The 14,139-nt window shown below is 31.8% G+C and overlaps 3 protein-coding genes and 1 long non-coding RNA gene across 8 annotated transcripts; 1 reads left to right on the top strand and 3 right to left on the bottom strand.

Annotated features, from left to right (window-relative positions):
• Positions 1-3,371: 3,371 nt before the first annotated feature.
• On the top strand, positions 3,372-4,592 carry LOC115238275 (ubiquitin-60S ribosomal protein L40). The gene is made up of 3 exons (XM_029811954.1): positions 3,372-3,503; positions 3,934-4,132; positions 4,306-4,592. The coding sequence occupies exons 2-3, from the start codon at positions 3,943-3,945 to the stop codon at positions 4,500-4,502; spliced, it is 387 nt and encodes a 128-aa protein (XP_029667814.1). The 5' UTR covers positions 3,372-3,503; positions 3,934-3,942; the 3' UTR covers positions 4,503-4,592.
• Positions 4,593-4,720: 128 nt separating this feature from the next.
• LOC115238271 (polyphosphoinositide phosphatase) lies at positions 4,721-13,591 on the bottom strand. 5 transcript variants are annotated; one of them, XM_029811941.1, is made up of 16 exons: positions 13,434-13,591; positions 12,704-12,838; positions 11,856-12,623; positions 10,057-10,282; positions 9,497-9,661; positions 8,423-8,801; positions 8,078-8,324; positions 7,799-7,994; positions 7,517-7,715; positions 6,284-6,865; positions 6,087-6,199; positions 5,770-6,010; positions 5,464-5,679; positions 5,194-5,376; positions 4,957-5,125; positions 4,721-4,894 (listed from the first exon to the last, which is right to left on the bottom strand). In XM_029811941.1, exons 3-16 carry the CDS (start codon positions 11,937-11,939, stop codon positions 4,799-4,801), a joined length of 3,096 nt encoding a protein of 1,031 aa, XP_029667801.1. In that variant the 5' UTR covers positions 11,940-12,623; positions 12,704-12,838; positions 13,434-13,591; the 3' UTR covers positions 4,721-4,798. The 5 variants fall into 5 exon arrangements, with proteins under 5 accessions (XP_029667801.1, XP_029667804.1, XP_029667802.1 ...); XM_029811943.1 differs by having other exon boundaries at positions 4,725-4,890; XM_029811944.1 differs by lacking the exon at positions 9,497-9,661.
• On the bottom strand, positions 6,927-7,452 carry LOC115238276. The gene is made up of 3 exons (XR_003884480.1): positions 7,315-7,452; positions 7,078-7,246; positions 6,927-7,011 (listed from the first exon to the last, which is right to left on the bottom strand). It is a non-coding gene; the product is annotated as an uncharacterized LOC115238276 (long non-coding RNA).
• LOC115238209 lies at positions 12,486-13,508 on the bottom strand. The gene is made up of 3 exons (XM_029811815.1): positions 13,434-13,508; positions 12,704-12,856; positions 12,486-12,623 (listed from the first exon to the last, which is right to left on the bottom strand). Exons 1-3 carry the CDS (start codon positions 13,506-13,508, stop codon positions 12,486-12,488), a joined length of 366 nt encoding a protein of 121 aa, XP_029667675.1.
• Positions 13,592-14,139: the final 548 nt, after the last annotated feature.

The following is a 14,139-nucleotide window of genomic DNA, read 5'->3' on the forward strand; positions in this document are numbered from 1 at the left end:
AAAAAAAAAAAAAAGTAACTTCTCGTGACGTAAATGCACGAGCGCATTTTACCGCTCAACTTCAGATTTTCCGAGGCGACCGGTATTAGCGACCCGACGCGTCCGAGGTCGTCTATTTTTACGACAAATAAAAATATTTTATTAAAACAAACGCGCGGAAAGAGAGTACCAGTGGTATAACGCGCTGCACAGAGGCGCGGTGCATGGCGCCCTCGGTTATGAAACTTTCATATCCGAGACCGTATGCTCACCGGTAACGCAGAGTTAAAGGCAACATAGAGATCCTGGGAAGGTCGAAAGGCACGGTTTATCTGTCCTTAGAGAGCGATGCGGGGTTCCTTTTAGATTACGAGTACTTTACGTATTGTACGTATATACCGGACGATTGTAAAGTTTCGTAAAGCCTCCCGCGAAACATATATCTACTTTTTTATGTATGTATAAAGACGCGTATCTCTTATCGTAACGCACTAGAATAATATTCGGAATTTCATCTAATTGTTTCGATTAACGGCGAATAAATGACAGAAAAAGAAATTATCGATATTATTTTCTCCTCTGCTAGGTTTGCTGTCTTAATTAAATACTTTATTGCGCAAGTGTATGTACATCTACAATATAGATCCTCATTTTTCGGAAAGAATTCCTAACACGCTACTTCATCTACCGGCGAGCTAAAACTACCCCTAGTCAAATACGACGAATAAGAGAGGGATGAGAGAGCGAACAACAACATTACGACAACTCTCGAGAATAACAGCGGCAGCACGCGTTGTCCGCAGTTGAAATCCTCTTTCCTTTAGAGGGAAGAGTAAATATTACTGTGGAGCTCGTACGATAGTTTCGTAAATAAAGCGTAACCACGTGCGTCACGAACATAATGCGATTCTCGATCATATTAACACTCTTGCGGATTTACTAGTATTTGATTTTATAAATGCGTTTTTCTCGATAACTCCTGGTAATATTTTTTTTAAAGATTAGATAGAAAATTTTATTATTCCACACGTATAGAAATAAAAATAATATATTTTTGTAGACAGCATTTATCGAGGAATTAACGCGCACGTTAATTGTAATAAGATTTTTTCGAATAGGTGATAACGATTATTTAAGTGGAAGACGTGCCGCGAGATAGCCCGTATATTACGCAAAGTTTATCACGGGTCATACCAAAATGAACGTGCCAGCTACACGTGTCGGGTTAACCATTAATTCAGGCTTACTCATACACAATTCAAATGCAGCCCGAAACCATAGCGATACGAGCTCGCCGTCCTCTAATTTAAGCCACATCACAAGAGCATCGCACGTTGATTAGCCTAGGCAAATGATTGGTGATACGTACGCCCGGTCGGCTATCTCGTCGGTAAGCATAGCTTATTTACACAAGGACCATGGTACTCCGCGTTTGCATTCAGTAGTAAGAAGCTGCAGATCCCATTACACGAGTACAATACATAAGTCGCTACGTAAATACATTGAGTTTTACATATGCGCTGCTTCTGTGATGTTTCTGAGTTGTCAATGTTATGCTAGTATTATAAATATTACGCCGTTAAATAATATATAAATTAACAATGCTAAAAAAGAGAAGTTTTCTTCTCATTTTTTATTACTTAATAAAATATCGAAATCAAATATATAATAATATTATCTTGAATTGCTATTAAATAAAATTATAAGTTGAGGAATTAATATTTGTTTCCGATTAGTAGTAAAAATAAAATTCTATTGAAATTCGTGTACTTACCGAGTATTCAGGAAGCGGAATTCTACTCTCCATCGATTTCTCCTCTCATTGTCAGTACGGACGCGGGCTATTCCTACTCTGATATACCTATCGGATTACAATCTGCTACCTCTTCGCAATCGCAGCGAGTCCATGAAGGAATGAAGAGAAATCCAGTTATCGTATACTTTGCACCCATGACACCAATAATTTGATTAGCGCCAAATCTCCGTCGATTGATCCAATTACTAGATCGACCAAGCCGGTTATATATCACTGAAAATGATAAAAGAGAAAATTATTAAAAATTATAAAAGATGGAAATAAAATACATATATGTAATCTCGCGAGTAAAAGTGGAAAAAGCGCGAATTATACGCCCCAATAAATGTTGCGAGCGCAAGTACAGTAGATTGATCGTCAGTCGTCAACGATTTCATGATCTTCTATTGTACGGCGAAATTTATAGGGCATTTTTCGCATTTTCGCCTTCCCTACTTATGTGTTTTCTCTTATCTATTCCCTAGCGTGAAACGCGGTGACTTAGGTGATATAAAAGAAATGGGCAATCGAAGGAAACATTCAAGGAGACAGAGAATCGTAAAGCTATTTCGTCGGAGTATCGCGAAGCACATTCAAGTTTATGGAATAGTATATAGTATATCCGGTGGACGCATATGAACGGAAGAAAGCGGAGAAATGGTTGTGCACTATGAAACATAGCTGAATTAAAAATGAATTAAAAAGAATTCATTCTGCGAAATCGAATATCTAATTTTTAACTCAGAGAACTTCAGTTTATTTATTTTAAACGTAATAAAATATTTCTTTCTTTCAATCAAATTGCGAATTAAGAGATTAAAATGGAAAGACATTTTAATAATGTTAAAACCAATTACCCAGATTTTATAAAAAAGATTAAGGAATCATTCTATATTTTTTGCAATAACAGCTTGAGGAATAAGTGATATATTAGTATTAATGATTTATGTTTTTATAATACCCACAGATCTTACGCTTGCAATTGAAATCTCGGCGACATAGTAAATCGTGTATAATCGCCAGATCTCCCTATTCTCCATATAGGTGAGCATCTAGGTTACGGTGTAAAGTTTAACTACTGAAATTTGCATATCGCTCGAGCGGGTCCGAAACGCGGGACCTTCGTCTTCCCTGGGAAGACGCATACACACGCATACAAATGAGCGCGTACATATATATATATATATATACCCGTATGTGTATATATATTTAGCGCAAATGCGAAATTCTTTCTTTTCAATAATAGCCATTTTTGAAAATTAACATACCTGGCGATATATAATACACGCATTACGGCTTTCGACGTACTTTTGAGAACATACAAAGAGGATTTCGATTGACCACGGACGCGATACACGAAACGGAACGCAATTAGCAACGGCAATTTCACGCGATGTTTAAACCGTTGAAACGAACATGTTCGACACATTTTACAAGACTTATGACACTCGCGGTAATTCTGCGCGCGCGAGAAACACTTTTAGATAATAACGATCGCAAGAAATACTGCACGATATTCGAATATGATTCTGGAGTCCGATGCGACGCGTTCCCCACGAGAACTGTATCGACATTGCGATGATTGCGATTCTCGAAGTATCGAAACTCGAAGCGTAGACAAGATGGCGCACGAGATGAACGTCACTTCCGCCGGTATTGCGGAAGTGACGGCACGGCCATAATTGGATCTTTTTTAGGTTGGGTTTAGTAGCAGCACGTTGTCGGAACAGTAAGCACGATGTATTATTAAGCATTTTTTCGTAATGAATATTCTCGTTTTTCGTTAAATCTTGTTGTAAATTCAGCAGTAACATCTTTCCTTCTTTTACAAAATCCGAATACTTAAACAAAAGTCGCGTGAGAAACAAATGCAATGCGATGTGTTAACATACGCACGCAAATCATTTTTCGTTGTCAATGTTAAAAATTTCCTGGTTCTTCTAAATTTAGTGTTTATTTTTTACAGTCTTATTTTTTCTCATTATATTTTTCCTGAATAGAAATTGCAAATCAAAAGTCTCAGTTACATCTCGCAACATTTTCGAGTAAAAGAAGCTTTACAATTATCAAACGATTATTGAAAGATTGTTTTTTGTATCATTAAAATCATATAATTGTCGTAACAATTTTATGATTCTCTGGATTCTGTTACAATCTAGATAGTCATCATGCAGATTTTCGTGAAAACCCTCACTGGTAAGACCATCACTCTCGAGGTAGAAGCCTCTGATACCATCGAAAATGTGAAAGCCAAGATCCAGGATAAAGAGGGAATCCCACCAGATCAGCAGCGGCTTATCTTTGCTGGCAAACAACTGGAAGATGGACGTACTCTCTCTGATTATAACATCCAAAAAGGTATTAGTATACACAACTCTTTATAATTTATAGAACTTGAGATATAATTGATTACAAAAGTTCAAGCTTTTATATACGATTTAGATTATTTACCCTAAGTATATAACATTGCATTTTGAACTTATTATTGAGATAGAAATAGACATTGAAATATGCAATAACTATTTTAATAGAATCCACTCTCCATCTCGTGCTTCGTCTCCGAGGAGGTGTAATTGAACCTACTCTGCGTATACTTGCACAGAAATATAACTGTGACAAAATGATCTGTCGCAAATGTTATGCTCGTCTTCATCCTAGAGCAACTAATTGCCGTAAGAAAAAGTGTGGTCACACAAATAACATCCGGCCAAAGAAGAAGTTGAAGTAAACTAAGCACCCAAGTTCCATTTCCACGTTATGGAAGTGGAAATATATATTTCTTATACCTGGCATCAATAAACTTTGACTGGTAAACCGATATCTTGTATTTTTTTCTTATGCATTTAGTAAGATAATTATTTATGTCCATACAATTCTTAAAATTCAAACTGCAATAGCGAGTGTTAAATAAGCTTAACATTGGCAATAATATTTTATTAGTATATAGGGAATATCTACAATATATTTTATTTTATATTTACAATATATACAATAAATTTAATTTATAAAATGCGAAATTTGATCTTATCCAGAGCACATCTCTTTCATAAGCAATTTATACTGAGTAGCATAAATTTCATATAAATTCATATCATTTGAATTTGGTATCGAACCGCCTGACTAAAAATATTTATGGTTACAAGATTATACTATATTATGTATATCATAATTTTTTTACATACCGTGGCTCTTTTCACATATTGTTCATATATATTTATACTGGCATTTTTAATACTTGGTAGTGTAATAACAGTAGCCGTAGATTCGGGAAAGGATGCTTGTTGAATTAATTTTGAACGCAATTTACTATTATCTGTGGTATATGTTGCATTGCGTCCTATTAGAACAAACCTGAAAAAAAAAAAAATGTTGAGTAAAAATTTTATTTATATTTATAAGAATATTATTATTATTATTACCTTTTATAAAGAAGGATATCATTTCGTTTTGGATATTCTGGTTGTGTGCCATATACCTGTTTCATAGATGGAAACAATGATTCAAATGATATTAGCTCTAAACTATCTTTAGAAATAATTAATTGAGAATCATCCATTTGTTGATGACTTTCATCTTCATCTGAACTTGAGTCCTCGCTTGAGCTACAATATATCCACATAATAATACTAACAAATTGTAATTGCAATTAATTTTGAAAGAGAAACATAATGATCAAATTTTATATATACCTTGCGCTAGATGTTGTACTGCTTGTACTGCTCTGACCAGTCATAGATGGATTTTTCATATTTAAATTTTTATTACCTGCTTCTTCTCTTCGTCTACCTGGTCGTACACGAACAGCAAATGGACTGTAGCAGGTGGTGAAGTGCGGCATAAAATCTCTAATAGAGTGACTTATTTTATAAGCATATACCTCAGATAGCAAGGAGTGTTCATATGGCCTAAAATATTTATATTGAACTTTTCAATTAAGAATAAATTGATAATATACAGGAAGATATACATAGAAAATCACAAAATAAATAATATACCTATGATAATCGTAATAAATGTCAATCATTTCCTCTATTGAATTTTGCACTTGTATCATTTCTGAACAGGATTTAGTTATTTCATCAAATGCATAAGGAAGACATTTCAATACATTTTTATCCCACCATTGTGTCAAAAGCTTTGTTTTACGCGAGTAGCGACATGCAGGAGGATGGTGAAGATAATAATCTGTCAGGAGTTCCCATATTGGAGACTTGCCCTCTTCAGGTACAAATAATCCTAAGATATATATATTAATTAAGCAATTATGGAATATTTTGCAAAAATCAAATGCTACAGGTATGTGTTTACTTACCCAGAAATAAATTAATTGTGTGCTGCTTTTCTTGATCACTAAACGTGTTACTGTAATATCTACTTAAAGTTTGCATAATGTCATTACCCTGACTTGTCCATGGAGCAGTTTTTCTAAATAATGATAGTTTGGTGTGATTAACTTTATTTTATTTTTATATTGCTACTACATGCTCAAATATAATCATATTCATTTACCTATATGTTTTAATTCTGTGCACTAGTTGTGAGCCACCATATTGCAAGGCTAAGGTATCCCCATGATCCTCATATAATTCTTCTAACATCCTCACACAATCAGAATCAAATTCAAGTTTAGGAGATTCTAATACACCCAAAGCGCATAATTGAAATCCTAAGGCACATTTTCCTATTGCAAACTGAGCTGTATTAGTTCGATCTAAACAGTCTACACAATTTGTCCTGATAATCCCAGTTTGTACAGTTCCTCTCCTAACAAAACATTCTGCCACTTTATTCTCAATTTGATTTAACTCATTCATTTTATTGACATCTGTATTTGAATTGGAACCATATATAGAATTTGTTTGTCTGTTATAATCCATTTTAGTTAAAGAATTGATAGAGCTTTTGGTATCATTTAAATTAGATGATAAAGTCGAGTTTGAATTCGTCTTGTGAAGTTTCCTGGTGTTATTGTTTTGTGATGAGAAAAGATATCTCTGACTATAGTAAGGATTATGCGATTGGTAAATACCAGTCTTTAACACAGCATTATAAGCAATATTTGCTAAACGCCCCATAACATTCACTTCTTTTCTGTATAAAAAAAAAAAAAAAAAAAAAAAAAAAAAAAAGTACTAAAAATAAAAATGGTCCAGAGCACATCTCTTTCATAAGCAATTTATACTGAGTAGCATAAATTTCATATAAATTCATATCATTTGAATTTGGTATCGAACCGCCTGACTAAAAATATTTATGGTTACAAGATTATACTATATTATGTATATCATAATTTTTTTACATACCGTGGCTCTTTTCACATATTGTTCATATATATTTATACTGGCATTTTTAATACTTGGTAGTGTAATAACAGTAGCCGTAGATTCGGGAAAGGATGCTTGTTGAATTAATTTTGAACGCAATTTACTATTATCTGTGGTATATGTTGCATTGCGTCCTATTAGAACAAACCTGAAAAAAAAAAAAATGTTGAGTAAAAATTTTATTTATATTTATAAGAATATTATTATTATTATTACCTTTTATAAAGAAGGATATCATTTCGTTTTGGATATTCTGGTTGTGTGCCATATACCTGTTTCATAGATGGAAACAATGATTCAAATGATATTAGCTCTAAACTATCTTTAGAAATAATTAATTGAGAATCATCCATTAAAAAGAATTGTAATAACACGATTATATTGTCATCTGAATTTTCAGATTATAATTTAAACTTGCCTTTTGTTCATACGTGCCATATCGAAACTTATATATTGGATATGATGCTCTGGAGGTAAAAATTGATTTAAATATTTTACAGCCACACTTAACTCTTCGCTTAATGTACTTTCGTGTTTCTTCTTCTCCCGTTTTTTTACTAGATTTAACAATATTATCGGTGATCCATATCTTTTTAACAGTTGATTAAAATGTGCTCCTAAAATAATTTTAAGTGTATATAAAAACATAATCTCTCATATATGTGAAAAAACAAATCTCTTGATTTTCATATATTAATACCTGCTGTTTCTACATAAGGATCGGACAAATCACAAATTATAGTCGGTTTTGGTACCATTTTACTAACATCTTGACTCCAATGAGCGGGCACTGATCCACGCATTTGTACAAAAGAACTGAAACGTCCTTTACTTAAAGAACTCACGCCAGAATCATGGACGATTTGTTCCGTTTCTACTTCGTTCGCGACATCTCCCTATATTTATATAATCGTTTATTAGTTTATTAACACACAAATGTTTATGAAAAAGGCATACCTTAATACATTTATGCACTTACATCAAAATTTGCACCACGTTTCAAAAAACGTGTCCCTGCATATTTGTTACTTCTTCTGGCGATAACAGTAACATACATAGACCTCCCAAAAATGCTTACATTTGATTGACCAATAAAGCCATGTATTACATATAATATCCAGTCAGGATGCAAATCTTTTTCTACAGGCTTTAATAAATGGGAATTCCATACAAAGCGACGATGTGGATTGCTCCGTATACCATAATCCATATATTTCTCGCTTTTACTATAATCACATTCCGTACCATTATTGATCATATATCCTTAATATATATTGTACTTAAATAAAATATTCAATTATTCATAACAAATTGCATAACATACCATTCAGTCTGCCAATCTTTCCTAAATGCCCACATATTAAAAAAATCTTCCGAGTTCTCCAATTCTTCAGATTCCTTCTGCCTAATAGGAATATCAGTGGGAATATCAGATTTAATATGCATTGGTGGTGCCATATTATTTTGAAAAGTATGCGATATGTCATATGAGTAACTGAAGTAAAAGTTACTACTAAGATCGATACTTTGAAACATCTTTACATATCTCTGTTCATCTGGATGGAACACTCGTACAAGGTCATTTGGTATGTATATCATTGATGTATCTTCTATCTTATATATCGTATGATGACCAATAACTGCAACTCGGCGACGTTTTGTAACCAAGATTATATAATATCCCTCCAAGAAACGTACAAAACCTAGATATTAGATATTTTTTTTTTAAAACGTGTTTTTCTATTTTATCATTATTACTCTTACTAATTATTTTATTTTGTGGCTACACTTTACATTTTCATTATATATTGCTAATTATCTCACTTTTTTAAAAGGAATTGTATACTATATAGCTTTTTATACTAATAATTTATTATACTAATTAGTATATTATATATATATACATATATAGTCATAATCGTAAGCACACATTATATACAATTATATAGCATCCACTATATGGTGTGATACCAGTGCAGCTTAATTACTCATCTACAAGAAATACCATAAATACATAATTAAATAGCACACCATGCATAAGGAAGTATTATGTACATACACCAAGATATATTATAATGTCAGATTACGAATATTGCTTTTTAATTCTGTTAATCATATATAATGCTTACTCTGTTTTAGTTGGTTGCATTAAATACCAATATATTAACTGCATAACTACATTGTACTACCTAATGTAACCATATTCTCTTAAAACTAATATCTAAGATATTTCGTGAATATAATTTCACCGACTATTTTCATGCTTAACAATTTGTAATAATACATTGATACAAGCAACTTGTATACCCCTGTATTCCCATCACTAATTCTCTCTACAACAAAGTTATTCTGTTTAACTTTCTTTGGCTTTGTCAATACAAAGCTTATTGTGCCTTACCAAGAAGAGCTAAAGCTCGTACTAGCCTGGGGAAAGTATCTCTCTGCCACATGTTCTTCCAGGTGAATTTAGTTTGTGTTGGTTTATGCAGTGGCTTATGTAATTCTTGTGGCTCAGGCTCCTCTGATTTACTCGAACTAGGTGCAGGATCTTTACTATCTTTGCCTTTATTAGCAAGCAAATGTAAGTAAACTAAATTTTGTATGATGCGCAATTAATAATAACTTCCAATAAGATGCTTTTAGTGTCTGATATAGTAATATAAATAGTATTAGTAATAGTATGTATATGTGTTGTGGTAGGGCAGTTAAATATCATACCGCTAATGAAGAAGCATAAAGCATACTGAGGAGCCTAAGTTTCAACATTTGTATTAATAATATAGAATAATGGAGGGAGAAGAGAACAAAAAAGAAAGTGCATATACCACAAGATAAATGCTTGAATCTCAAAATGTGTATTAAAACTATATAAATTATTACATTTAATACATATATAGAAGCTTATATACGTGCAGTTATTAACTGTATGTTTAAAAAGAAAATGCTTAATGATCTTACCGACAATTCCAAAGGCAGATACAATACGTGCAACACCGCCAACATTGTTGCGTTGTCCTGTTCGTGTTCTATTACCCATATCTATCATGTTGACCAGATCTTTTATTTCATCCTGAGTGTATTCTCTCTTATCATCCACTACAATCAATTCTCTTGGTTCCATTCTGTCAATTTTCAAGACTCGGAAACGCGTTAATATATTGTTTGATCCCATTAGATAAAATCGCTACAAAATATAAAAACAAATGTAAATTATGGTTTTGTATAATTAAATTGAAAAAAAGCTCAAATATATATATATTATTTGAAACTTACGGATTTTGTCTCGTAAAGAGCAATTTTCTGTATGGAGGAAATAATTGGATGAAATACTACAATTGGTTTGCCTTGTTCCTCCATGATAATGTAGTATTTATTACGATTTTATAGTGAGAAATTTTAAAAAATTTTTTTGATTTCAACAATTTGTCACATTTTATTTTTGTTTCAAGTAAGTATATGATTACCTACAAGAACTTAACCTGACTTAACCTTTCAATCGATTAGAGCAGACTTTATCTGTCAAGAGGGCGTTGCACAATGCATTTTTTCCAAGAGAAAAAAAAGGTATGTATAAAAATTCCCATAAAATTAGCGATTTTCAATATTATTTTGCTATAATATGAACTAATGTTTGTATGTAAAAGATTTAGAATTTTTCTTATCACAAATTTTTATACAGGATCTAAATTCAAAAGTTACAGATAAAAAGCTACATACTTGAAATTGAACATAAAGGAAATTGGGCATTAATTAAAAAATGCATTAATCTTTATAATTCGTTAATATAATTCTATATAATTCTCATTATCTTCCATAATTAACATTTGTAATGTTAATACAGAGAATTGTAATACCAGAGTAGTCTATACATTTATTATCTACATAATATTCACTTATTCATATTTAGATAATATTCAAGCATTCTTTAGCAATAAACACCAGTGATTGTAGTGTACAAATACCGACATATGCGACTGTAAATCCGAATAATATCTTGTCTTTCTTGCCACCTGCTAGGTATACAGGCTTGTCCATTACGGCCTACAAACAAAAGCAAATATTGAGGACAATTTGTATTTAAAAATCAATTGTAGTTAAAAATAATCAATATGTGTAATTACCTGGAAATGCTTGTACTTTGCCCACATTTTTGGGTCAAGAGTAGGTGGTTTGCCAGTGCAATATCCTGACTTTGGTGTAATTGACATTGGTTTGGTTTTGATATTGTCATATATTATTACTGGTGGTTCTGTCCTCTGTAAAGGAATAGGAGACTGAAATGATATAAACAATCTTTCACATATATTGAATAAAAATAGTAATATATTAGGATTAATCTCTTACACAATTCCCTGAATATAAATAATATATGAACAGATAAAAGATAAATATAGAATAAGTCAAACACTGTGTAGTGTGACATATTAATCATTCTGCGATTTCAAAGCAATACTGATTAAAAGACTGGCTTGTCTTAATCTGTACTATCTGTACTTATCTGTTGTACTAATCAACATCGTAACGCATTATAATATAAATTTAGCACAGATGTTACATGAAATACAAGACTGTCCATACTAGAACATGGCCGAATGACTACTCTATACGTTCGATAATCAAACTTGATAATGAATTGACGATCAATTTTGAACTATATCGTGTTCAGAAGAAAAACAAAATACCTCTGATTCCAGGGAAATAATACACTCTCGGAGAAATTGTTAAGCTCAAATATATATATATTATTTGAAACTTACGGATTTTGTCTCGTAAAGAGCAATTTTCTGTATGGAGGAAATAATTGGATGAAATACTACAATTGGTTTGCCTTGTTCCTCCATGATAATGTAGTATTTATTACGATTTTATAGTGAGAAATTTTAAAAAATTTTTTTGATTTCAACAATTTGTCACATTTTATTTTTGTTTCAAGTAAGTATATGATTACCTACAAGAACTTAACCTGACTTAACCTTTCAATCGATTAGAGCAGACTTTATCTGTCAAGAGGGCGTTGCACAATGCATTTTTTCCAAGAGAAAAAAAAGGTATGTATAAAAATTCCCATAAAATTAGCGATTTTCAATATTATTTTGCTATAATATGAACTAATGTTTGTATGTAAAAGATTTAGAATTTTTCTTATCACAAATTTTTATACAGGATCTAAATTCAAAAGTTACAGATAAAAAGCTACATACTTGAAATTGAACATAAAGGAAATTGGGCATTAATTAAAAAATGCATTAATCTTTATAATTCGTTAATATAATTCTATATAATTCTCATTATCTTCCATAATTAACATTTGTAATGTTAATACAGAGAATTGTAATACCAGAGTAGTCTATACATTTATTATCTACATAATATTCACTTATTCATATTTAGATAATATTCAAGCATTCTTTAGCAATAAACACCAGTGATTGTAGTGTACAAATACCGACATATGCGACTGTAAATCCGAATAATATCTTGTCTTTCTTGCCACCTGCTAGGTATACAGGCTTGTCCATTACAGCCTACAAACAAAAGCAAATATTGAGGACAATTTGTATTTAAAAATCAATTGTAGTTAAAAATAATCAATATGTGTAATTACCTGGAAATGCTTGTACTTTGCCCACATTTTTGGGTCAAGAGTAGGTGGTTTGCCAGTGCAATATCCTGACTTTGGTGTAATTGACATTGGTTTGGTTTTGATATTGTCATATATTATTACTGGTGGTTCTGTCCTCTGTAAAGGAATAGGAGACTGAAATGATATAAACAATCTTTCACATATATTGAATAAAAATAGTAATATATTAGGATTAATCTCTTACACAATTCCCTGAATATAAATAATATATGAACAGATAAAAGATAAATATAGAATAAGTCAAACACTGTGTAGTGTGACATATTAATCATTCTGCGATTTCAAAGCAATACTGATTAAAAGACTGGCTTGTCTTAATCTGTACTATCTGTACTTATCTGTTGTACTAATCAACATCGTAACGCATTATAATATAAATTTAGCACAGATGTTACATGAAATACAAGACTGTCCATACTAGAACATGGCCGAATGACTACTCTATACGTTCGATAATCAAACTTGATAATGAATTGACGATCAATTTTGAACTATATCGTGTTCAGAAGAAAAACAAAATACCTCTGATTCCAGGGAAATAATACACTCTCGGAGAAATTGTTACAAAGTGAAATACGAAGTGCAACTCATAATCCACCGAACAATACACTTACATAAAAATGTATCGGAATTGTCATAAGTTTTACGACTGATTTTCGTCATGCGACGTATCACACGCATTTTCACTTACGAGAGGATAAAACGGTTGAAAATTGGTAGACGGTTTTATTCTTCCAGTAAACGAATTGTATTGATAAAACGGCATTTTTGCAGTTGCGCAACCGACGTTACCAACCTACGACATACGACTTTACTGTGCCTCACTGTGCCTTTGGTTGGGAGATCACGAAGCTTTCAGCCATAGACTTTATTGTTACAAGTAATGTAGCTTATAAGTTACGCGATAATGTGATTTTTTGAAACGGAAAAATAAATGGACCAGGCAACAAATAAATTTAAAATGGACAATTTGAAAATGAAAGGAATACGGAAAAAGATGAAGAAAATTTTAAAAATAGCTTTTGTATGTGGAATTTCTCATATAAAACGCTCATGTAAAATTCCTATTTGGATAAAATCGAATTTATTAAAGCAACAATAAGATAAATTTAGTGAACGAGGATCATCCTGCTTTACATTATGTTGTATCGAATGAAGAAATAAAATTGTAAGAAATATTATGCGCACAAAATGTATATAAAAGTGGGAGAAATCAAGTCAAAGTAATTTTAGCATTTTTATGCTAGATGGAGTTGTTTGTTCATTTCAATATTTTCATTACATTATTTGTCTTAAATTTATATGACTTATATATGTATAGATATGTATAGATTATGCACATTTATATTAATGACAATTAACATAAAAGTTTACTACGTTTAGTTGACAATTGTATA

This window comes from Formica exsecta, unplaced genomic scaffold, assembly GCF_003651465.1.
Source record: "Formica exsecta isolate Colony F162 unplaced genomic scaffold, ASM365146v1 scaffold33, whole genome shotgun sequence".
NCBI lineage: Eukaryota > Metazoa > Arthropoda > Insecta > Hymenoptera > Formicidae > Formica > Formica exsecta.

Coding starts and splice junctions, on each gene's coding strand:
- LOC115238275 (XM_029811954.1), top strand. CDS start 3,943: ATGCAGATTTTCGTGAAAACCCTCACTGGTAAGACCATCACTCTCGAG. Junction 4,133..4,305: donor TGATTATAACATCCAAAAAG/GTATTAGTATAC, acceptor CTATTTTAATAG/AATCCACTCTCCATCTCGTG.
- LOC115238271 (XM_029811941.1), bottom strand. CDS start 11,939: ATGGAGGAACAAGGCAAACCAATTGTAGTATTTCATCCAATTATTTCC. Junction 10,283..11,855: donor CTCTTTACGAGACAAAATCC/GTAAGTTTCAAA, acceptor TATATTTTGTAG/CGATTTTATCTAATGGGATC. Junction 8,802..9,496: donor ACGAGCTTTAGCTCTTCTTG/GTAAGGCACAAT, acceptor TCTAATATCTAG/GTTTTGTACGTTTCTTGGAG.
- LOC115238209 (XM_029811815.1), bottom strand. CDS start 13,508: ATGCCGTTTTATCAATACAATTCGTTTACTGGAAGAATAAAACCGTCT. Junction 12,857..13,433: donor TTCAACCGTTTTATCCTCTC/GTAAGTGAAAAT, acceptor ATATCATTTCAG/TCTCCTATTCCTTTACAGAG. Junction 12,624..12,703: donor CAAAGTACAAGCATTTCCAG/GTAATTACACAT, acceptor TTTTGTTTGTAG/GCTGTAATGGACAAGCCTGT.